The 23,600-nt window shown below is 41.3% G+C and overlaps 1 protein-coding gene across 2 annotated transcripts in view; it reads right to left on the bottom strand.

Moving 5' to 3' along the window:
- CFAP58 (cilia and flagella associated protein 58) overlaps positions 1 to 23,600 on the bottom strand; it is a 109,027-nt gene that overhangs the window by 68,520 nt on the left and 16,907 nt on the right. For both annotated transcript variants that reach the window (XM_087862728.1, XM_087862729.1), the window contains exons 3-10: positions 22,575 to 22,856; positions 20,414 to 20,562; positions 17,385 to 17,541; positions 16,330 to 16,524; positions 12,707 to 12,844; positions 10,581 to 10,740; positions 6,675 to 6,757; positions 3,154 to 3,345 (exon numbers count right to left, since the gene is read on the bottom strand). In XM_087862728.1, coding sequence (XP_087718854.1) covers positions 3,154 to 3,345; positions 6,675 to 6,757; positions 10,581 to 10,740; positions 12,707 to 12,844; positions 16,330 to 16,524; positions 17,385 to 17,541; positions 20,414 to 20,562; positions 22,575 to 22,718 — 1,218 coding nt within the window. In that variant the 5' untranslated portion in view covers positions 22,719 to 22,856. The remainder of the gene's footprint in view (positions 1 to 3,153; positions 3,346 to 6,674; positions 6,758 to 10,580; positions 10,741 to 12,706; positions 12,845 to 16,329; positions 16,525 to 17,384; positions 17,542 to 20,413; positions 20,563 to 22,574; positions 22,857 to 23,600) is intronic.

The raw sequence follows: 23,600 nt of genomic DNA on the forward strand, positions 1-23,600 counted from the left end.
GATCGAGCTGTGAGTCAGGTTCTGCAGAGTCTGAGATGCTCTCTTTCCCTCTCCTTCTGCCCCTCCTCCTGCTCGCTCGCTCTCTCTCTCTCTAAAATAAATAAATAAAATCTTTAAAAAAGAAAAAAAAGGGCGCCTGGGTGGCTCAGCCTGTTAAGCATCTGCCTTTGGCTCAGATCATGATCCCAGGGTCCTGGGATCCAGGCCCACATGGGCTTTCTGTTCAGCAGGGAGCCTGCTTCTCCTTCTCCCTCTACCTGCTGCTCCCCCTGGTTGTGCTGGCTCTCTCCCTCTGTCAAATAAATAAATAAAATCTTTAAAAAAAAAAAAAAGAGAAAGAAAGAAAGAAAGAAAGAAAGAAAGAAAGAAAGAAAGAAAAGAAAAGGAAAGAAAAAAGAAAGAAAAGAAAAGAAAAGAAAAGAAAAGAAAAAAAAGAAAAGAAAAGAAAAGAAAAAAGAAAGAAAAGAAAGAAAAAGAAGTCCAGAGATGACCCAAGTTGCTGTAGCTACTGACCTATGCTGTCAGGGGTTAAGTAAGAAATAGAAAAGTTGCAGTGGATAAAGAATTTGTTAAGAACTTGTGCTTAAATGATTTAGCAATACATTATTTAATCTTGTGCAGTTAAACATCAGAATTATGAGAAACAATTACCAGCAAAACTTGGTACCTCTACACTTTTACAAGGAAACAGAAAAAGAAATAATCCTATCTTAAAATCAGTGACAGTGTCCTTTTTATCATTCATCATCTATTTGTTTAACAAACACTTTATTGGTGCCCACTATTTACCAGCACACTGGAAATGAAGAAATGAATGAGATAAAATCATCATTCCCAAGAGCTCACTCTAAAGTAGGAAAAACAAATGTGGAAAAGAAAATAATTACTCTAAGGATGATAAGTGGCATTGCAGAGATACCAACAAATCCATAAAAGAGAGAGTCGGAGCAGGCTTGAGCCCAGAGATGAGCATTTGAGCTGGGTATTGAAGGATAAAGAGGAGTTTGCGAGGCAGAGACGGGAAGGAAGGACTTTCCAGGGAGAACAAAGAGCTTGGACTCTGTCCCATAAATCACAGTATACAATTGCTTTGTCTTAATGCGGATTATAGGTATGTACCAAAATACTGACTCTACCAGGTGGGACCAGGGCAGCTAGCATCCCTAGGTTAGTCCCCTCCAGCCCTGGACAGTCTCCACCTTACTCCCAACAAGCTATAGACATATTATTTTCTACATGTGCTAAGGATGCAAAAAAATGTTAGAAGCACTGGCCCAGGTTGCTGAGAAGTGACAGAGGTTTGTTAAGGCCAGGAGTGATACCAAGATCACACTGGAATTTTTAACAGTTAACTTTGATAGTGTGATGGCAGCCAGGGGTGGAGAGACACGGATTATCATCAGGAAGGTGAAGCAGGAAGTGGCGACAGATTACATGTTCAGATCTATTTCCTGTCTCACCATACAGCGCCTCTCCCTTAGAAGGATTATACTCCTACCCAGGGACGTTGGACTTGGCCATGTGACTTGCTTTAGCCAAGGGAATATGAGTGGACAAGCCCCGTGCCCTTCCCTTACCAGCAGAAGCTCGGAGAGCATCACAAGGTCCACTATTACACTGTCTTCCCTCGGAAAGAGGCCAGCACATCCCAACAGAATCAGCTTGGAGGGAAGAGGCCACGAAGCAGGGCAGCGGCTGACCCGCAAAGGCTAAACATGAATCTTTGTTGCTATAAACCACTGAAATTTCAGGGTCGTTTGTTACAGCTGAAGCTGACGGATGCGGGGCCTGATGGGCTAGCCCAGGCTGGAGAATACGAGGTCCTGAACTGACCACTGGTTTTCTCAGAGTCAGGAAATCAATCAACGGAGCTTGAAAGATGATTAAGTCAGAAGAGAAGCACACTGTACTCCAATGGCCCCCGATCAGGGCTCTAAGAATCACGGGGGCGGGTGGGGGGAGGGGCGTGCAGGGGTGATCTTTTATAAGGAAGACGCGTCCAGTCAGGGCTAGACTGAGCATATGCATTCGTGTTCCTCCAAACTTACGTCCTACAAACCTCTGCTCAGCATTTATTTAGCCTAAGCGGGGAAAAAGCTGATTTCCTAACAGTAAAGCTTGTTTCCCACTTTCTTAATGTCTATAATCAAACGTTGGCTGTCCTCCTTGTCATTTTCACTGAGATTCCAGTCCAAAAACAAAACAAAACAAAACGTAAACACGCAGGAGCCCTGGTAAACACTGAAGATTTCACTGAGGAGATCAAAGAGAGGGCTTATACTGCAGCGCAGAGAACATTTTGCCTGGGGGGGGGGGAGGGGAGAAATCTCATTAAACCAGTCTTTTCTCCCAAACCCTCTTCTCAGTCTCATACTTAAAACGTTCCTCCATTCCCCAAAGCCCCCTCCTGACACCATGAAACCCCCCTCGTGAAACCTTCTGCTCTACACCATCTGGGAATGCACTGAAAACAGCAGAGTCCAACCCCTCATGCTTAATGCTGGCAATGTGCTAAGACAACTGGTTAAAGTAGATTTGAAATCTCTGAAATCGTTCTTCAAGACGCTGGGTGAGCACTCTCCCAGCTCCGCAGTTTACGGGAAGTAGAGATCTGGGACTTAGCTACTCAACGTGTGAATTTCCACCACCATGAGGTTTCAGGTTCACAATAGTTGAGAAATAAAAATGCCCTTTGAATGTGTGAACATTTACCTGATGCCAGGAGTCACTCACACCTTAATTTGAGGCCATTTAATTAGATGCCTTTCTCCTAACAACTAGTTGGAATCCTCCATCTGAGGGACAAGGGTTTTAGGGACAGATGTGAGGGGGTGAGAACAAAGGGTGCAGAGAGGGTGATGCTGACAGCACCCCCCACCCCCAAGCTAAGCGTCCAACCCAGGGAAACTGCACAGCAGGGTAACAGGGGAGGGGCCTCAAAGGGGAAACAGAGACCCCAGAAGATTGGCCTTGTCCATTTCACAATTTGACCCAGGTCAACCCTGGGACAGCTTTTCTTCTGTTGACATCATTCCTCTTAAATTCTCATGCAAACCACCAGCTCAAACCTGAAGAAATCCTCTTTGCTACATCGTGTGACCATTGGAAAGAACGGGCTTGTGCTCCACCCACATCATCAAGGGGTGACTTTACCTTTTGGGTAAGGTCGCTGGCTTCACTGATATACCAATCTCTCTCCTTTTCCAGATGAAAGATGATCTTTCTCTGCTTCTGAGCCTCATCCTTGTAGTTCTGGATTTCTTCCTCCAGGTTCCTCTTGGCTTGCTCATGGAGCTTTACCAGGTCTATCTGTTTCTGGGTCGCATTGACCGCCTTAAGCATATTCTAAAAATAAGGAAAACAGAGCGGTTGCGTTACTCAAAATGTGTGGGGATTTTTGGATAAATGTACCCCCTGTTTCATCCCTAAAATAATTAGATACATCATTTTTTGGATGAATAAAGATAATCATATTCTCTACGGCTTATTTAGAGCCTATTCTATTAATTTTGCACAAGGCAAACACATACATTAGTACAAGAAGTGACCACAGCATCCCTAGGAAGTGAGCACTACCTCGCTTCCATTTTAAGGGTAGGAAACTGACACTCAGAAGTTAAGCTGCTTGCCTCCAAGTTCATACAACACGGGATTGGCAGAACCGGGATTTGAGTCCAGGGCCGACTGACCCCGAAGGTAACCTCCATTCCGGCTTCGCCTTGTTCCTGTGAGCTTAGAACAATTGAACCTAATCACAGAACAGGGCTTTGACTACAAAGTAAAATAAAGCCAACTCGTTAAAAATGCAAATAACTAGAATTAATATATGATCCAACAATTTCACTCCAGGGTACAGACACCCAGAAGAACTGAAAACAGGTGTTGAAACAAGAATTTGTACATGAAATGTTCACAGCAGCACTAGTCACAACAGCCAAAAGGGGAAAACAACCCAAATGTCCATCAACCGATGAACAGGTAATCAAAATGTTGTATATCCTCCCAGTGGAATAGTAATCAACCAGAAAAAGGCACGAAGTCCTGATACAGACTACAGCATGGTTGAAGCCTGAAAACATTACTCTGAGTGAAAGGGGCCAGACACAAAAGGTCATGTCTAATAGGATTCTGGTTCTATAAATATCCAAAATAGTCAAATCCGCAGAGGAAGAAGGCAGATTAGTAGTCGCTAAGGGGTGGGAGAAGTGGGGCACGGGGGGACATAACTGCTTTACAGGGACGGGGTTCCTTTTGGAGCGATGAGAATGTTCTGCAGCTGGAGCGTGGTGATGGTTGCACGACACTGTGAATATACTCAAGGTTACTCGGTAAATTCTGTCATGTATATTTGACCACAATAACACAACAACTAAGCCAGTTTCTAAAAAAGTGTAGAAGCCTGTGTCCCAACTGAGATGCCGATTCAGTGGATCTGGGAAGGGACCCAGGCGCCAACATATTTTTTTTTTTAACGCTGCTCAAGTGATTTCTGCTAGTGAGACGGAAATTCCTTGGATTGGCTGCCCAAAAAGCCAGCTTGTGCCCTGAAAACGAGAAGTTAATTGTAGTGCCTCTCTGGCAGCTGAGCTCGTGCAAAAGGGTTCACTTCTCTGGCCACAGGTGAATGGACCAGGGACTTTAGAAAAAGGGCCTTTAACTTTCTGCAACTCAACAGAGGATGTAAACTTGGGAGCTGTTGGTGATAGGCATTTTTTTTTTCTTTTTTTTGCCAAACAGACCAGGAAACAGGAAGGCATTCTTCCCCAAAAGAGAGGAACCAAAGCAAAACTCAGCAGGAAATCCAGTGGTGGCGAGAGAGGGCTTTCAGTGTATCCCAAGAATGTCAGGTCAGCTTCCTATCAGTTCCCAAGGCCCAGCTGTATCCTTGGGTCCCATGAGACACGGGGTTGTCCCTTCCCAAATCTCTAAGCAATAGGGACCCGCGGCCAGGTCGGAAAACCACTGGAACATATAAACACTACGCCTCAGTTGGGTGATGATGCAGAAAATAGAAAAGGTCAACTTGATTTTCAAGTACTGAATTAAACATCCACTCTATAAAAGACAAAGCCACTTGAACATGACACTGAAAGAACGAAAACATATTAACATTGCTGCCTGTCAAAACCATGTCACTCATTCATTCAACGGAGGGGGCATTTCAAGTCAGTGGGGAAAGAACGTATTATTAGCGAAGGTTGGTTGCATCTCTACAGAGGGTCGGGCGCTGTGTTAGGCACTAAGTAAGGATGCACACTGGCCAGATAAAAAAAAAAGTATATCCTGCCCTGGAGGATGAACTGATGTTTCAAGTCAAACAAATAATTGTAAAATTAATGTTGTGCTACGTGTCCTATTGTGGCAGAAAATCTATTGGTTGTCTACCAGTATACATAAAATATAAATGGATAAAACGCATGTGTTAAAAATACGTTTAGGGACGCCTGGGTGGCTCAGTCGTTACGCGTCTGCCTTCGGCTCAAGGCGTGATCCCAGAGTCCTGGGATCCAGCCCCATGTCAGGCTCCTCCACTATGAGCCTGCTTCTTCCTCTCCCACTCCCCCTGCTTGTGTTCCCTCTCTCGCTGGCTGTCTCTCTCTCTGTCAAATAAATAAATAAAATCTTTAAAAAAAAATACGTTTAAAAATCTAAATCCAACAACATTGTTTGCATGTGCAAATTTATTGAATAAAGGACCAGTTTCCAGGATTATGCAAAAAAATGATTTTCTGAGGAATGCTCAGCATGTAAGGGTAGGTAATCTTCTACTATTTCCTGAGATCCCCAAATAGTCTTCTTTAAGCTTCCAGAGTGGTCTATTTTGTCAATATTTGTTCAATTCTGGGAAACATAAGAAATAATGAAAGTTGGAATAAAAAAATATAGGCTATTTCTACTTGATGAGATGACTGTCTTGACCAACAGCCTCCCCACTTTACACCTGGCCCTTTGCTTTTCCCTCCCTGGAGGAAATCCCTGAGCAGGAAAGTTTACCCCAAATCCTTGGAAGTAGTTAACCTCCTAAGAGTGACTGACTGTCAATGGAAGGAATCCTCTGAACTGGTTTGGAGAGGAAAGGGGCGGGGGTAGTCCTGCCTTGATTGGAAGCTTTCCGGACCCCAACATCCCCGCAACCCCTCCCTCAGCTTTGGACCAGACTGAGCTCAAACACTAGGAGATACAAGGGCTGAAAACAAAAACGGAAACCTACAACATTCCCCGAAAGATGGAGGGAAGATTTCTGGCATCAACTGGCCCTTCTTACACCAAACTCCTCGAAGGTAAAATTGTACGAGCACTCACTTGTACCTTCTGGACTAGCAAAAGTTGCAGATTATAGATATTAAATTCAGAAATTGTGATCAACCGCTTAGGATGCCAAATGACACACGAGCAATAAAATCAGAATCCACAAAACACTCTTAAATCCCTGCTCGTTTATATGATAATTCCCCCCACACCCCTCTGTGCTACAGGTGATAATGCAGTTAGGGTTCTCAGTCCACGACGGGTGGACTCGCCCGGCAGCTTGGAAGAAAACAGAGCACGATTATTTATCCCTAATCTACTTTTGTTTGCTTCAGAGTTTTCTTTCCCCTGCACAACAGTAAGAGGCAGATATCATAGCATTAAAGAAAGACATTTATTTAACAGCGCTACGGGAACACACTCACCTTATTTAATATGTCCCTTTCTCTCAGAAGCTCATCCATTGCTTTCTTATCAAGTTCTGCCTGTTTCTTTGAAGCCTCCACCTCTAAATGACCAAGGAGAAGAAGAAGAAATATGGAGCTGACCCAAGAAAGAATCTGCCAAGGCCAAAGCCAATGCGACCTAGAAACTGCTTGACATGTTTATCTGCAGCTATAAAATTCCTATTTATTGAGTGTTCCATGATCTTCATTATAACTCAGTGAAGGAGGTCTCTTGTCCCACTGAACACATGGAAACTGAGCCTCAGCGGGATTAAGCCACATGCCACTCGTCTGCAACCAAGAGGTGACAGGGCTGAGGCTGGGAGCACAGTTTCTCTGACTCCAAAAGTCCTTGCTCTTTTTCAATCTTTTTAATTATACAAGTAATTAGGAATGCAGAAATAAATGAGACATCCAAATAAACAAAAGGGAAAAAAATTCAAGTCAACCAGAATCTACTTAGGATTTTGATAAGTCTCCTTCCGGACTTTTTCCTACGCAAATATGTGTGTGCATAAAAATACAGACATACACACACTCATATATATACACCAAAAGTGAATTATACGACACATACTGTTTTGTAGCTTGCTTCTATAATTAACTAACATAAAATAAATGCCTCTCTATATTATAAATGTGCATCTACAACAGAATTTTAATGGCTCTGTGATATTTCACTATACGAAAATGCATTAATTTATTTAGCCAATCCCCCACCTTAATATTTAAATTGCTTCCATTTTACTTATTTATTTGCAATTATAAGCCATAATTCTGTGAAAGTTCTTGTTCATTTGTTACTCTAGAAGAAGTAGTCCTGGATCGAAGGCGATTAAAAAAAAGGCCTTTCTGTCCTACTGCCAAATTTTGCTCCAGAAAACTAAGAGCAGTTTACATCCACACCCAAACCACCCCTGGGTATTATCATGCTCTTTGATCTCTTTGGCAATTTAATAGATTATTAAAACCCTATGTCTGTATTTAATTTACATTTCTTTGATTAGTAGTAAAGTTGACTACTTTTTCTAGTTAAAAGACCATTTACTTGTATCTCTGTTTTTAAAATTGCCCACATTTGCCCTACGCCCGTTCTTCTCATGACTTATCCTCTTTATGGATTTGTAAGAACTCTTTCTATATGACAAAAATACTAACTCTTTGGCAATATTTTGGTCAATTTGCCTTTATATAGAGAAACTTTGATACATTAAAGAAAAAAAACCCTCAGCTTTTATTTCATTTAATCTTCTTGATCTAGGCTTTCTGGTTTCCACATCTGGTATTAACTTTTTTTTTCCCAAAAAGTAACTTACTGTCATGCTACCATCTTCTTAACAACCCATACTGCGTGCTGGTGTGAAACAACACCTTTATCTTGATGATAACCTTCGGTCTTTTGTGGTTTTTTCCAATCTCTTCCATTGATCTGTTTATCAGGCATTTTCACTACACTCTTTGATTACTGAAGCTTTATAATATTAAACGCCTAGTAACGCAAATGCTCCCTCATCACTCCTCTTTTCCAGAATTTTATGGCTATTGTCACCTGTTTATTCTTCTGGAGGAACTCTAGAATCAGTTTTCGAGTCCCAACAATATAACTTCCTAAAATTTTTATTGGAAATATTAAATGTATAGATTAATTTAGGCAGATTTATATCTTTATCATATCACGCTTTTTCATCCAGGAAGTTTGTATACCTCTCCATTTTTCAAGTCTTCCTTTATACCCCTCAATAGAATTCTGTAGCATGTTTTATATACATGTCTTGCAGATATCCTGGTAACTTTATTTATAGATATTTTATTACTTTAGTTGGTATTGTGAAAAGGGGTTTTTCCATCATATATTCTAACCAATTCTTTGTACGAAAAGAAGCTATTGATATGTATATATTTATTTTATAACCTGCCACCCCAGTGAATTCTCATTGGTTCTGGCAGTTTATCAGTTAGTTTCTTGGGATTTGTGATAGAAAATCACAACACATGGAGGACATGTGCTCCTAACTATTATGTCTAATGCCACCCTTTGATCAGGCACATCAAAAGGAAGAGGTCCCTAAGAAGAAATAATGACATTAACAAGATCTATAAAATAACCAGAGGAGAGAGCATGATGACTTCTGTAAACATGATTTAAGGATGAAGAATTGGGTTCAACACCGAACGAATTTTTTTTTCCAAAACTTAGAACTATTGCAAGCAAAAATACAGAAATTTAAATATGGGAGTGTTTTGAAAGTCACTAAACCAGTTACAAAATATGTTCTAGTAATTCCGTTTTTCCTCCTGTCACTGAAGACATTAGATTGTAAACTCATGCAAGACTGTAAGCATTCTGAGTGCAGGGACCTCCATACACCCAATGCCAACCTTGGTGCCTGCGCATAGTAGGCTCTCAATTTATTGAGGGGATGAATGGAGACATTGTCAAGATAAGCCACAACTGCACCTCAATAAAAGATTCTTTCCTAACGTCTTAGAAGGAAAAATACCTGCACTTTTCAAAGGCTTACATAACAAATACAGTTGACTGTTGAACAACACGGGAGTTAGGGATGCGAATCCCACATGAAGTCGAAATCTACATATAACTCTGACTCTCCCAAAACGTAACCACTGTTACGTTGACCAGAAGAAGCGTTACTGATGACGTAAAAAGTCGATTAACACATCTTCTGTATGTTATATATATTCTATACTATATTCTTACAATAAAGTAAGCTAGAGAAAAGAAAATGGTATTTAAAAATCATAAAGAAGAGAAAATACATTTTATACTGTACCGTATTTATCGGAAAAAAAAAATCCACATATGAGTGGACCCACACAGTTGGAACACATGTTGTTCAAGGGTGAACGGGATTTCTCATAACCTTACCTAGAGATTTAGGTTTCACCTAACTTTTAGCGAGGCAATGTATGTTTGTATGCTCTCAGGTGTGTTGCCTCATTCAATGACCTACAACTCACCGTAGCCCACGTAAGTTCGACACCGTGTTCCTGCCTCACATACTCTGGTGTGGTTAAGTTCAAACCTGGAGCCTCTGTCTCCAAGCCCGGAGCTGTTTCTGCCACACCAAATTTGTCTAGTAAATCCTATTTTCAATTCTATTCTTTTTCAGAGTGAGATGGCATTATATCTTACTATTTATACAAACAGTAACGCACCTGGATAATAATAGATGCCATTTAGTGAGCACTTACTATGTGTCAGGTACTGTCCACAGTGCTTTGTATGTTTTAGCTCATCTCACCCCCCACCAGTAAACACGATGAAGGCGGGATCCGAACCCAGGTAGACATGACTCCACAGTTTGTATCCTTAATGGTTTTTCTGTGCTATAACGGCCTTCCGTGGCACTTTAATGTTTCCTCCCCAGGGCAATGTGATAGCTGGTAAAACAAGCGTTCACCACATGGTAAATTACTAACGGAGAAAAGAAGTGAGGGAGGCTTTTATTTTGGCCCCACTGATGCTTGGTACAATTTTGTCCCAGATAGTGCTAGTGGGGGACATTTGTTTTAATTTATCCCCATCTGCCATGAGAAAAGGGACTAAAGCAGACGGCCATGTAGACCCAAGACCTAAGAGCACAAACGTTATTTATGCCCGTGGCAAGCGCTGAGCAATACTTTTGGCTGGATTTACATGATGCCAAAATAGTCTGTTGAAGAATTTTTTAAGGTAAGTTAGTTCAAGATATTCGAAATGATGTCTCCTGCACATTGGCTTCTTACCAGCTTGAAAGTTGTTTTCCTGATGACATTTGGCGGGTTTGTGTTCCTACGCATAGAGCCCTGGGTTACCAAATGACATTAGTCATCAATGAAATGTTTACAAAAGAATAAAACAGTGCAAGATGGCTCTTGGCTCACCTCTCTCCAATCCCAGGATCTGATTTTTTAGAGTTTCCTTGTTCTGTTCCACTTCTGACTTTTGCTCTTCAATCTGGTGCAGTTTCTTATGGATTTGTTCTCTGATTTTGTTGAGCTTCCCGATGTCAAGACGCATCTGATGGACTTCTTCCTCTTTCGCCTGTAATTAGTGAGACAGCATTAACCAGGGACGCTCAGTAAATAAAGGACCGGTGACTTCATGATGGTAAGCTCAGAACCAATCGAAGGAAATTGTTCCTGTGTGAGCGCAAAGTTGTTCTACAGGTGAAACAAAAACACACAGTGTTTGGTTTTGAGAGAAATTGAAGAACTATTCTCTGAATAAAATATGTGGCTACGTAAGCTAAAAAATAGTAAAAAGACTGATTAGACCTGATGTCCCAAGATACCACCGAAGTGTGGAATCAAACAGGATAAGACTGCTGAGTCGTATGTATCATAAATGTGTGAATTTGGTGTACAAATGCTGTATTTGGTTGGCAATTTTTATGGGCTCACAGAGTGATCTCTCTCAGAAGAGTAACGACAATCTATAACATATTCAAATCCTCTTGTGAACCCACGAGGCCAACGTAGCACAGTAACATACACTAGAGAAAGGGCCCTCCCTCCTCAGAGGATGTTCGCCAGTGGGCATGCACACAGATAGGTGGGCAGGGCAACACAAATAGGCAGGTCTACATAAAGGCAAAAAGTACCAAAATAATAGTTCTAGCAAAAGAAAGCACTAGATTTTTGTCAATGGACTTCAAGGTTTATGAATTTTTTAAAAATTTAAATTAAATTCATTTTTTTAATTTGCCATTCGTAGAAATTACCAGAAAAGCAACCAGTGATTCTTCCGCAAATAAACATCAGCAATTATCCCCAGCTCTTGACAAGGAAGAAACTGCACTTAGCCGGGCATATTATTCTCGGATTATTGTTAGAAGTAGAATCCTGTAGGTTCAGAATCTGATAACAAAAATACTTCATCTTTCAAGGTGCCCCATTCATGTTATCAAAGAAGAGAATTAATGGTGTAAGTATTTTTACTTTAATTTCACCTTAGGGGCTAATATATTATTTTGCCTTAAGTAGCCATTTCATTTCTGCTTCAATTTACAGCTTTCTTATAAAGAATGGTTTCAAGTCAGACCATTCTGGACTGCTTTAGATGCTCCTCCGCCTCAGATTTCCATGGTCTAAATTAGCTGAACTAGGGCCCTTTCCAATTAGAATGATAGAATGTTCTAACTCAGTAGTTATTAATCCAGACCCTGTGGTTAGACCTCAGAAAAATCCTGGAAACCTAAGACTGCATTCAAAACAAGATGCAAGATGTGCAAATAAGTGTGTGTATGTGTGTGTGTGTGTGTGTGTACATGCTGTCATCAGACGGTCAAAAGGGCCTGTGATGCAAAAACTGTTATGATTCACTGATAAATCTATGTATCATTCTTGATTGGTCACTCACTTTGTGCTTAGTATCCTAAATGTAACCAGAGGAGGGTTTATGGACTTTTTCAGAATCAGTGATAAAGAATAAGGCTGCTCTGTTATGCATGTAGGTATACAATACATACCCAAGTATACAACTGTTATCCAAACATAATTTGCAAGCACTCTTCATTGAGGACCAGGAGAAGAATGGAAAGACGATCATGAAATTTACAGTGGACAAAAGTAAAAATCATGGTTCTACGATAATGGAAGTAGATACCTAGTAGAACCAATCCATCCCCGACCCCTCCCAATCCACCTTCTCCAGACAAATAGTAAAATATAATCTAACTTCTTTGCTACCCACTCACGTAAATGGTTTCTAGCTCAGGGCAACTAGTTACTTCCGAGGCTAAGTTACAGACGTGAGCATCTGAGCTTGCTTTCAAAAATATTTGCATAATCCTATGATCAATATTCAGGTTTGCGGTCTTAGAAGAATGGAAGGCATCGAAGTATCTACTTCCAGGCAGAAAGCCATCACTGGAGGCTTGCGCCTGCCTCTGACATCTCAAGGCTAATAAAGGTTACCGCACCAAGGGCTCCAGCCACAAAGGCAAACCTATATTCATAGGTAATGAAGGAGGAAGTGCTAGGGACCAGATCGGTCACTTGGTGTTTACTTTGAGCTCCAAAGACTTCTGCTGGTTCTCCTGGGATAGCTGCTCGCAAGCCAAACTGTGTTGTTCGTTCTCTTGCTGAAGTTTGGAATTTCTCATCTGAAACTGCTCCAGCTCCTTTGTGGCTCTCTCGTTCAAGATCTGAAAGATGCATAACGAGCTGGTTAATGCTTTTTAATCTGATTACAGTATCTGCCTATCCACACAGAAGGCCCCCACAAACCTCCTGGGACCATCACAGCAAGCACACTTTCTTTGTCTTTGTAGAAATTGTTCTTTATCCCGGGTGAAAACACTAACGCACTCAAATATGATAAACGTTAAATGGCTGAGGAAAACGACGTCTTCTAATGAATAACACAGACAGCATCATTTTTTTTTTCCCAGAGAGCCTTGGGAAGTCTTGTTCACAGGTGGCGGATAAATATTTTAATGCCTGTTTGCCATTTGGCAAGCTTCACATACACAACAATTGCTGTAATCTTTGCAAATGAGCTAGAGATTCAAATGGGTTTTATCAGCTGTGGGGCTGGGACGCTCCGTCTTCAGAAGCAAATCCCGCATGAACATGCCTACCACGTTTTCGTGAGCAGAACCATTCACGACACCAACGCAGAGACAATTCCCCTTGAATTCAACTGAAGTCAAAACCGTGGAACAGCAGTGCAAGGATTTCTGTCTGCCTGACTTCAGTCAGTAGGGTTTCCTCTCCCCTACTTTGACTATCCTGAGCAGACACAGTTTCATTAAAAAAAAGGGGGGGGCGCCTGGGTGGCACAGCGGTTAAGCATCTCAGGGCGTGATCCTGGCGTTACAGGATCAAGCCCCACATCAGGCTCCTCCGCTATGAGCCTGCTCCTTCCTCTCCCACTCGCCCTGCTTGTGTTCCCGCTCTTGCTGGCTGTCTCTATTTCTATCGAATAAATAAATAAAATATTTTTTTAAAAAATAAAAAAGGAAGAATCTATTGGGGTGGGGTGGAGTCATTTCTATTGGCAGACTAGTGGGAGGACGGAGGGATAGCAAATGTGCTGAAGGGAAAAGAGAGAAGATAGTTTAGACAATTATTCCAAAATATAACTTGATGTGAGCGGAAGTTCAACATGGGAAGAATCCATCCAATTTCCCGTCAATAGGGACTAAATAAAATCTAGCTTGCAATGCCAAAAAGGAAACTGTCTTTTCCACGAGTCCTGGATGTCGCTAAACAAAGCACTGTAGTTTGATCATCATGTTCAAAAACCTCCCAAATTTCATGCTCCGAGACGTCCCACGTTTCCCTTGTGGATACGTGCGCATTGTGTCGTGCCGATCTGATTCCTGGCTATATACAAAATCAATGAGGCAATTGGCAAGGAAATGTGTTCTAATATCTATTTTTTAAGTGGCAAAATGCTGTATGGCTTGGCAATTCTTTGGAACCTTCCTAAGAGAAAATACTTTCAAGGAATAACTTTTCTCAATTACATGAATTGTTTCTTTAAGAAATGAGAGAAGAGGGGTGCCTTCTTGGCTGAGTCGGTTGGGCATCTCTCGATTTCAGCTCAGGTCATGATCCCAGGATTGTGGGATGGGGCCCTGACTGGGGCTCCGCACTCAATGGGGAGCCTGCTTCCCTCCCTCTCTCTCTACCCCTCCCCCAGCTCGCAAGCACACGTTCTCTCTCTCGTCCCTTTCTCTCTCTAAAATAAACACAAAACTCTTTAAAAAAAAAAAAAGAAAGAAGAAAGAAAGAAAGAAAGAGAGAGAGAGAGAGAGAGAAAGAAAGAAAGAAAGAAAGAAAGAAAGAAAGAAGAAAAGACGGACCAGAATTATTACTATTTGAGTTACCTTAAACTGCTATTATAGGGGAAATGTTAAAAATAGTACCATATTTAAAATGCATAAAGACAGAATATGATTTCCTAAACTTGGAAACTTAAAAATAAGTCTGTTAAGACACATGAAAAAATGCTCAAAATCATTAGCCATCAGGGAAATTCAAATCAAAACCACACAAAGATACCACCTTACGCCAGTTAGAATGGCAAAAATTGACAAGGCAAGAAACAACAATTGTTGGAGAGGACGTGGAGAAAGGGGATCCCTCCTACATTGTTGGTGGGAATGCAAGTTGGTACAGCCACTCTGGAAAACAGTGTGGATGTCCCTTAAAAAGTTAAAAATTGAGCTACCCTATGATCCAGCCATTGCACTACTGGGTATTTACCCCAAAGATACAAACGTAGTGAAGAGAAGGGCCATATGCACCCCAGTGTTCATAGCAGCATTGTCCACAACAGCTAAATCGTGGAAGGAACCGAGATGCCCTTCAACAGATAACTGGATTAAGAAGACGTGGTCCATATATACAATGGAATATTACTCAGCTATCAAAAAGAACGATTTCTCAACATTTGCTGCAACGTGGACGGCACTGGAGGAGATAATGCTAAGTGAAATAAGTCAAGCAGAGAAAGACAATTATCATATGGTTTCTCTCATCTATGGAACATAAGAACTAGGAAGATCGGTAGGAGAAGAAAGGCATAAAGAAAGGGGGGGTAATCAGAAGGGGGAATGAAGCATGAGAGACTATGGACTCTGAGAAACAAACTGAGGGCTTCAGAGGGGAGGGGGTGGGGGAATGGGATAGACCGGTGATGGGTAGTAAGGAGGGCACGTATTGCATGGTGCACTGGGTGTTATACGCAACTAATGAATCATCGAGCCTTACATCGGAAACCAGGGATGTACTGTATGGTGACTAACATAATATAATAAAAAATATTATTATAAAAAAATAAATAAATAAATAAATATAAATAAAAATAAGTCTGTTAAAAATAAATCATATAATGGTCACACAATGAATACCACGAGTGTGAATGGTCTATTGAGCTCCGTCCAATAGAACTTTCTGCAATGACATGAATGTTCTCTAGCCGTGCTGTCCAATATGGTACCTACTAGCCCATGTGTCTAGTCAGCACTTGAAATGGTACTAGTGCAACTGAGGACTTAAAGTTTTCATTTTATTTAATTTTAAATAACTTAAATTTAAATGGCCACACGTAGCTCGTGGCTACCATACTGGACAATGCCGCTCTCTAACTACGCGGCCACATAAATGAATCTCGCCAACAGAACACTGAGCCAAAGAAGTTAAACACAAAAGAGTGTACCCTGTATGATTGCATTTCTGTAAAGCACAAAAACAGACAAAACTAAACACTGCTGAGAATTCAGAATAGAGGTGAACTTCGGGGGAGAGAGTGACCAGGAGGGGACACAAGGGGACGTCTGGGGTAATGTTTACTGGGCTGGGTGCAGGTGACCAAGATGTGTGTAAGTGGAGAAAATTCATCAAGCTGTACACTTGTGACTTACACACTTTCCTATGCGTACATTATACATCAGTAGAAGGTTCCAAAGAAATTAACCCGTTGGAGCTGAAAAAAAAACAAAAAACAAAGGAGGTCATATCTACCTCTCCCAACTGTTCAAAGAGCAACGCAATGCTAAGTGTTATGTTACTCACATCTCTAGTGAAGAGAGTTTGCTACTTTCCAAAGAAAATTCAAAGTGCTCCAAAGCCACCTTTCCTGCTCTCGCGGGGACCACGGGGCAGCCCACGCCCTGCATACCTTCTGCTCCTTCAGCTGCTGCTCCAGCTTCTGAAGCTCCTCCTTGCTCTTCTGCACGTACTGCTGGAGGGCCTTAATTTCTGTCTGCCTGCTGTCCATGTCCGTCTGAATCTGTCTGAGCTCTTTCTCTAGTTTTTCCTTCTTCCGAGACTCCCGTGAAGCTTCGTTCTGACGTTGCTGGATTTCTTGTTGGAACTAGGGGCACAGAAAGGACAGGGAGGAAAGAGATAAAAGCCCATGCCAGGAGAAGCCGAGCTTCTCCCTTTCTCAGATCTTCTTTTTTCAGGGCAGTCACCTTGTAGTAGCCTTTCCCCTGCAGGACAGTCATCGTTGAACCCCAATGTTTAAACTTTTCAAGAATATTCTGTATTGCTTTTCAGAGCTTTAACACCAAACATCCACCCAGATGATGGGAACAAATCCACAAAGAATGGTGTAAAATCCAATGAAATATGGAAGCCTAGAATTCTAGAAGTTAAGCATGAAAAGAATTCAGAGAGAATTCATCCAATTCTCTATCAATAGGATCTAAATAAAATGTCACCAGCTACCCCAAATATGAAATTGTTTCACATGAGTCCTGGATATTACTAAACAAAGCATTACAGTTTTATCATGATGGCCAAAATCTATGAAAAATCTTTCTGTCGTCTCATGCTCAGAGGAGTCTCATGTTTTTCTCCTGGAGACTGCATGTGAGAATCATCTATTTGACTTCTGGATTTACATAAAACAGTTCAAAACAGTGCTTACAAAGGAGAACAGCCAAGGCAACTACTGCCACCATCCCAACATGCAGGGCATCCTGGCCTCTACCAGGGACACCTTCCTAGGCCAAAACTGTAAGCAGTGCCCGGTCTTAGTGACTTCTCAGCCACAGACTGTTGAAAGGAAATGCACAAATCAAACTGCTCTTGCAAGAACAAACCAGAGAAACAAGCAGGACTGCGGATGCTTCGTTTGGGCACCAGGGGGTAAATCTAACAGAGGAACAAGATGGGAAGGACTTCTGGAAGTTAATGTTCTTTCATCTTGCCCTCCATGGCAGAGCAGACCTGACTGATGGCCTGCTCCGCCTCTTCCCTGCATCGCTCCGCATCGTGCTGCTGTTGAGTGGTCTGAGCTAAGGACTCTCGTAATTTCACCACTTCTGACAAGAGCTGGTCTCTCTCCTTGGTCACTTCTTCTTTGAACTTCAGTAAATCTCGGATACTGGAAAAGAAGAACACAGGAGTCAGACTAAAAGGCCATCGGCTCAGGAGTCCTTCTTATCACCCTCTGAGCTGGTGTTCATAGGCAAGACTTCAGGTCAAAGACTAACACTACTCAGGTGTGAAAGAGAAAGATTTTTATGCCCTGACCATGGACGTGGTCGCTGCTTGTGAGTTGTTAACGGAAAAAGAAGTTCCAATAATAATATACATAATATGACCCCTTTTCTTATCTTTAAATAATTACAGTGTCTGTATATATGTGTGTGCATGTGTTTTATAGGCATTTTTATAGAAGTGCAGAAAAGTTGATTGAAACTGGTAACTGGTTATCTCTGAAAAGTGGAATATAGGGTTGGAAGAATTGGAGGGATGATTTTTACTCCTTAGTTTCCACGCCTCTGTATTATTTGAATTTGTTACAGTAAGACTACATTGCTATCGTCAATTCTTGTAATTAACCCTAAGGAGATATTACTTTAAGAGATTATTTGGTTAATATATCCAGTGGAGGGCTATGATCACAGCCATAAACTCTAAAATGAAGTATAAACATAAGCAAATAATACACATTGCCAGTTTTCTATCCATTCACCCATAGAGATTAGTTTCTTCCAAAGGGATGCAACCCAGATAAAATGTTCCCAAGAACAAAATTTGGAAAATCATTCATGATGCCAGTTTTGAGAGAGTATGTGATAATATTTGTTGATTTGAATTGCAAACCAGTTACTTCCACATCTCAAAAACCATTACGTATGATTTGGCATGACTTTCTGCAGAATTAGTGTTTTGAAAGTAGAAAGACTATGTCTGCTCTGACCTGTGCAGCAGAGCTAAGGTCTACAGCAAGGCAGCTACATGAGACCCGAGAAAGCAGAGAACTTGCACTTGAGGCACTTGCCACGGACAGTCATCAACCGACTGTCAGAAGCACAGTAATCTGACAATGTTTTTTTTACCAGTATGTTGATAGAACATAACTATTTAATAAGGAACCTTCAAGCCCACATTCTGCTTCTTTTCCGGAAACAAAACCTTGAATTCTAAGGTTACTATGAAGACAGCCACACCTAAGTGCACTGTTGAAGGTGAAATTCTGGCCTGGATAATTTCTTCTCTTCCTCACCATGTTCCACCTGTTTCCTGGCCTAGAACCTGAGAAGGAGGAAGGATGGTGATGGGACTAATCATGGAAGTTGGGGGAGTTGGGGCAGAAGTTAGAAATCAGAGCAGAATGAGAATTAATACTCCCCCGTAACTGGGGCACCTGGGTGACTCAGTCAGTTAAGCATCTGACTTTGCGGGGGGCGGGGGTGCTGGGATCGAGCCCCACATCTGGCTCCATGCTCTGTAGGGAGTCTGCTTCCTCCTCTGCCTCTCCTTTTGCCCCTCTCCCCACTTGTGCCCTCTCTCTCTGTGTTTCTCTCAAATAAATAAATTAAAATCTTTAAAAAAAAATACTCCCCCTAACTGGTCAGTTCCCTCCCATTGCTAGTAGTTGCTCTGATGAGGCTTGACTTCTTTAATGAGAAAACGGAGCCCATTATTATGGACACTGCATCTATTGTTAGTTTTCCTAGTCCCTCCCCAACGCCTGCACTTAGAACCATCTCTCCACATTGGATAAATACACCTACAAAGCATGAGAAATCTAGACACCAGTTAGATGTGGTCAAAAATGGCTAAGGAAGTGTGTGTGCTCACCCCGACTCATTACTTAATGCAAGGTTTCACATGACCTGCACAGTGCTAGAGTCCTAAAGGGAAGGTAAAGGTATCTTCCTTCAAGGAGCTCACGGCCTAATGGGTAACAAAGTGTATCAACAACTAATTTCAGTACAATGTGATCAGTGCCATACTTGAGATAGATGTTGGTTGCGTTCTATGGAAACAGAGAACAAGTGACTCTCATGCTTAGTCATTGGTTCTAGGGATGGGAAGGAGGTTGAAACAGAGATGCTGAGAGTGATGAAATTAAGACGGTGTTTGAGATAGGTCTCGAAGGGTGCATAGTTGCTTACTGTGGGGCAAAAGGAAGCAAAAGAATTCCTGGCATAGAAAACAGCATGTTCAAAGGTGTGGAGGCATAAGCAAGCATGGTGTTTCTGGACAAATCTAGCGAGGCTGACAGGCAGATCTATGCAGGACCCTGAAAGACAAGCTCAAGACGAGGCTGCATCCTTTGGGAATGGGAAGCTATTGAAGGTGTTTGGAACACGTACTGGAGATAGAAGCACACAGGTTCATGTTTCAGAAGTCTAAATCTGAGATGTGGAAGGTGGTGCAGAGGGGAGACGTCTCCTTGAAGGCAGGGAAACCAGTGAGCAGTCCATCACCAAATCCAGCAGAGAATGAGGGGCCCAAAGCAAGGCATTAGCGCTGCTAATAGCGAGCGGGGAAAGACAGAAGAGACGCTTAGAAGACAGAATCAACAAGACGAAGCTTTAAGGGATAACGGAGTGGCCTAGAACATGTTTCCTGGCCTAGAACCTGAGAAGGAGGAAGCATGGTGATGGGGCTAATCATGGGAGTTGGGGAAGAAGCTGGAAATCAGAGCAGAAAAGCAGCCAGTCCCAGTCCACAAAAGTTTGAAAGAAACCTAAAATATTATACTCGTTTTCAGATAGTTCATATTTCCGCAGAGCCAGAAGTTTAATATAACCACAAATTAGGAGCTCTTGGGTACGGAGAAAGGGAGAATTAAAAACAAAAAAATAGCGATAGACGGAAAACGATCTCCAGGAAACCACGACAGGAGACTCTTGTATCACAAAGAACATTCAAGGTGACACTGCAAGCCCCGGGCCGTCTGCCGAAGAGGGGGCTTCCGCAAAAGCAAGTTCAACACCCATCAAGAAGTCATGACCTACTTGCTATCCTGGTCCATGGACAGTCCAGACCCCTGCTCCACTAGTTTGGTTAGGTTCACTATTTCCTCTTTCAGGGCAAGGATCGTCTCCTTGGCCTTCTGTTCTTTGTCATAGGCTGAGTCCACCATCTTCCAGGCCTTTTCGATTTCCTATATGGGCCACGGGACATTCGTGAGAAAAACAAAACTACGATCCAGATGCAAGATAAACTGAGCAAAGAGAATAACGAAACAACTCCACTATAGCAGTCATTTATGGGGAAAGAAGGTTACATATTGTACATTATGCATCCCATTGATATTGACTTACTGAATTGCTCAACAGGAGCCAGTCAATACCCAACAGCAGCTTTAGGAGGAGTCCTGGCTCACATCCTACAGGGGCTGCTGTAACGAGAGGGATATTTCTAATAAAGATGTTAAGATACGGTTACAAAATTAAAAAGGAAAGTGTATGTGCTTTCCAAGTCCAGACATTTTTGGAGGAAAAAAAATAATGAGGAGTGGCCTTGGATGCAAGCCGTAAATGTGAAGGTCCTGATAGATTCCAAATTTAAAAACTGTTTTGTTCTCGGGTCCCAAGTAAGCAGTCCTGGGGGTAATGTCAGCTTTAGAACAATTCGTAGCAAAGTGGTCTTCGCTGTCACGTAATTGTATACAACAGCCTTGGTGATTCTCATTCCAGAAACCCACACCCAGTCCTTTTCTCATCAAATGCTCACAGGGGAAAAACAAAGCCCTTCGCTGGGAGTGGAAACAACTCACGCAGTTTGGGCTTTCTTACTGTTACGAAATGCAATGTGGAATCTTAGCATAAATACTTAAAAGGGAATTACAACTATTCAAATAAGTGACCAAAGCATAGTAAATGTTGCAACAGCCTTGAGTTTTACCCTGCTCCTCAATTTTTTTAGCAAAATTTTGTCCCTTGGAATGTGAGTCCTTTATACAGGTAAGAACCTATAAGCTTGAGGTGACAATATTCCACTTTCATGTTGACAAGTCATAAAATGAGCGGAAGAGAGGATTTCCATAAATTCGTGCTCACTATTACATTAGAAAGAGAGAAGGGTCTGAGGTAACTTTACATAATTTAGTGATTCAAAACAGTTATGGGGTATTTTTTTTGTAGCAAACGTAAGTACTATTTTCAGCAGAACAAATGAAGGATAGTTAAATGAAAATACGATTATATGAAGTTTTGTCCCGATCAATCACCAATTATATTTTAATCAGTTCATGACTTCCATTTCCAGTTTTTTAATTTACAATAAAAAAGGGGTTTTTTTCTCATCAGAAAATGAATTAAAGCCTTCTTTTATTGGTTTCTCGGCAAAAGAAGAAAATGACAATAGAGAGAAAATAGCACTTTAAAAAAGGTCGTTTCTAAGAAAACAGATGTCATCATTTGCACTGGTCTTGGAGATTCATTTAAATTGGGTGACGTTTCATTGTATGATATCAAGGGACTTATCTAAAAAGTTCATGAGTTATTTCTCATCACTAGGGTCTCAATTATAAATTAAAATCTCTTAACTTTTTATCACCCTGAGATCAACGAGGAACACTTACATTTTACCCTCAAAATAATGCAACACAGTTGAGAGTGAAAAAAATAAAGGGTAAAAAGGAGCCAAACTTCAATATTCCCCAGACTGAATCCCTGGTTTCCCGTTAGGAGGAACTGGGAGGATTAAGGAGGAAGCAAGATCATGAAATTTACTATCTAGGAATTTTCAAGGTAATTTCTCCTAAAACAGTGGGAAAAGCAAAAATATGAAAATATCCTTTTAAAAAAATCCTTAACAAGCTATCATCATGAGATATTTAATTACTCATCTTGTATCAAACAAGACATACCGAGGTCCCTAATATTACATTTATTACCTCTAACTCTTTTAGCTAACCTACTATTTCTTAGAAACCAAGCCAGTAAGGTTCTGCGTTATTTTCTGCATAGTGAAATTCACCCAGGCTAATTATTTCCTTTGAAAATGAACATTAGTCCCTAGGCTTAATGAATATATAAATCATGTAAATTTTTACTTAATAACTCATTTACTACCAGCCTAGAGCTGCCAATATAAGGAAAGAAAGACGTTTCAAATATAGGATGCGTTTATGGCCCCTCTGCCTCGGTTCGTTTCTACAAGATCACTGACCTTCTTCAGGGAGGCAATGGTGGTCTGATCATCCTGGGAGAGCTTCAGGGCAGTGGCGACCTTCGCAGAATTAACCACAATCTCTGCATTTAGCTCCCTGCATTTGGCCATCAGACGCTTTTCATTGTCATAAGACTTCTTCATGACAGCATGAAGCTTCTCATATTCGATTCTAAATTTCTCCAGACTTTTGTCTCCTGAAAGTTCATTGAGAACCTCCTGAAAATCCCTTTCGATTTCTTCAAATGCAGTTTCTTCCAGGGCTAGTTTCTCACTCTTTTCCTGTACAAACGAGCAGGGAGAGGAATGAGTATTGCAACATGTACACCATCACTATTCGGGGATTATTAGCTATTATTAGCTATGAAGGTGAGACCTTCACCGAAGCAAAATAAAGGCCACTGACAAAACTACATGATGGAAAGACATCTTGTTCATCCCCTGATGCATGTATAATGTACACATGCATGTTAGGATAATAATATATATAATATAATAACAATATATTATATATATGTACACAATAGTAATATTTCCTACCACGTGGTGTCAAAGAGCAGATTAAATAGGATCATTCATGTTAAACACTTGGCCACGTGCCTGGCAAACAGGAGGCACCCAATAAATTTTGATAGCTATTATGACTATTCCACGCCCTGATTTGTTTTCACTTCATTCTGCTTCTTACCGCCCCCAGGACTGCAGAGGAAAGCCATGGCATCTCATGGTCAGTTATAAGGAGATTTTGCTGTCGATACCTTGAAATCTCACAGACTGACAATAAACCCCATCTGAAGTATGGAATAGTCTCCTAAAAGATATTCCATCGTTTTTATCTCTTAAAATAATTCGGTGAGGACACCTCCACAGGTGTATTGAGACGCCCCCTGTGCCACGTTCATAGGCCTTCTCCAGATTCGCTTCCCATGCTCAGATGGACAACAAATTATTTTTTTAAAAAAGCCCAGACATACAGATGTAATTCAAACATATCTGGCTATGACTTAGATGAGAACCTGGGAGTCA

The sequence above is a fragment of the Ursus americanus genome, chromosome 6, assembly GCF_024610735.1.
Source record: "Ursus americanus isolate L20-20 chromosome 6, mUrsAme1.1.p, whole genome shotgun sequence".
NCBI lineage: Eukaryota > Metazoa > Chordata > Mammalia > Carnivora > Ursidae > Ursus > Ursus americanus.